Source organism: Calonectris borealis, chromosome 29, assembly GCF_964195595.1.
Source record: "Calonectris borealis chromosome 29, bCalBor7.hap1.2, whole genome shotgun sequence".
Taxonomy (NCBI): Eukaryota; Metazoa; Chordata; class Aves; order Procellariiformes; family Procellariidae; genus Calonectris; species Calonectris borealis.
Window position 1 is genome coordinate 777,747 of NC_134340.1, and position 1,547 is coordinate 779,293.

The 1,547-nt window shown below is 51.8% G+C and overlaps 1 protein-coding gene across 1 annotated transcript; it reads right to left on the reverse strand.

Annotated features, from left to right (window-relative positions):
• Positions 1-431: 431 nt before the first annotated feature.
• On the reverse strand, positions 432-1,073 carry LOC142094193 (uncharacterized). Its single transcript, XM_075176109.1, has one exon. It carries the CDS (start codon positions 1,071-1,073, stop codon positions 432-434), a length of 642 nt encoding a protein of 213 aa, XP_075032210.1.
• Positions 1,074-1,547: the final 474 nt, after the last annotated feature.

Consider the following 1,547-nt stretch of genomic DNA (forward strand, 5'->3'; position numbering starts at 1 on the left):
AGTATTTAATTGCTAGGTTGCATAAAGAGTCCATGATGAAAACTGTTAGTTCCTTCTCAATGAGGAAGTTGTCTGGAGTAGGAGTAAAAAGACACCAGGTTGAGTCAACCAGGAACCTCGATGTGAGGGTGAACGGGGACGCTGCAAACACCAGCTTTGGCCACAAGAAGGAACAGAAGCAATTCAAAGGGGTGAAGTGGAAAACACTGATGCAAAGGGTTTATGAAACAATTTTTTATTGTCTGCTGTGAAATAAGGAGGTGAATAGCACTTAATATTTCACAGAGATAGTGGGTTACACCTTCAAAGCACGTTACAAGCAAAATGACAGGAAGAGTGGAGATCCATGAGCAACACGGGACATGCTGACCATTGAGGCAACGTTGCAAGAGTGAGAAGTTTCTCTCATTCTTCCCCGCTCCTCATGTCCTCTACTTTATCTTCCGGGCTGGCACTTTGCAGACCTGTTTTTGCTGCTGGCTTGGGATGCGCTTTGCCACGGGCACGCAGCCTTGCTGCACCGGAGGGGGACAGGTCTGCACCGGGCAGCACTGCGGGACGTGCTGAATTGGCTTGCTGTAGCACGGCTTCCCCCCCTGGTACCCTGATCCGTGGCCTCTCTCGGAGCAGACCGACCTCTCGTAGCTGTGGCATCCCCCCGATGACCCATAGCTGTACGTGGGTCTCCTGACACAGCTTGAACCACCTCCGTGGCACGAACCTGAGGACCCATGGCCTCTCTCAGAGCAGACTGACCTCCCGTAGCTGTGGCATCCCCCCGATGACCCATAGCTGTACGTGGGCCTCCTGACACAGCTTGAGCCCCCGCCTCCGTGGCACGAATCAGCCGCAGCATAGCCGTGGTATCTCTCGGAGCAGACTGGCTGCCGATAGCCATAATGCCGGTAGTTGTGCCCTCTCATGCCTTCAACGCCTTCGCCGTCGCACCCTGAGGAGCAGGTGTTGTAGCCGTAGCGGAAGGGCGTGCGCCGGGTGTCCAGCCAGGACCCCGAGGGATCATACCAGGTTGAGTTCAAGTTGAAGTATGATTCTCTTCCAGAAGAGTAGATCATGTTTGAATTGTAGGGAAAAACCTGAAAAACACACGGCCAGGTAGGCTTGCATTGCCATTTCCTCTGTTTTCATTTAATTTCCCATAGAGCTGCTTTAGTGAGCCATTCATAGGTCAACCTGCTTATCCTGAAAGCCCGGATCTAAAGGAAATTCTTACAGTTGCCCAGTACTGGTCATATTATGTCCAAACCCTCTTTCTGACCTTACCCTTGATTTTTTTCCCCTCCAAGAACAGAAACAACCATAAGGCATTGCAGCACATAGTGGCATTGCTGTGGATCCCATACCCAAGTCCCCCAATAGCTTTTTTCTTGGCTTAGCCCGCCGTCCTCTAGCCCTTTTGTGTAGAGCATGGTCTGAAGGACAGTGCAAGCGTGCCAGGTCCATGACCTCCTGAATCCAGACACCCACCCAAAAATGAACCTGGCTGCTCCAGGATGTGTCTTACCCAATTCACGAGGGAAGACAGACGC

What these genes read in the sequence shown, in the direction of transcription:
- LOC142094193 (XM_075176109.1), bottom strand. Translation starts at nt 1,073, where the DNA reads ATGATCTACTCTTCTGGAAGAGAATCATACTTCAACTTGAACTCAACC.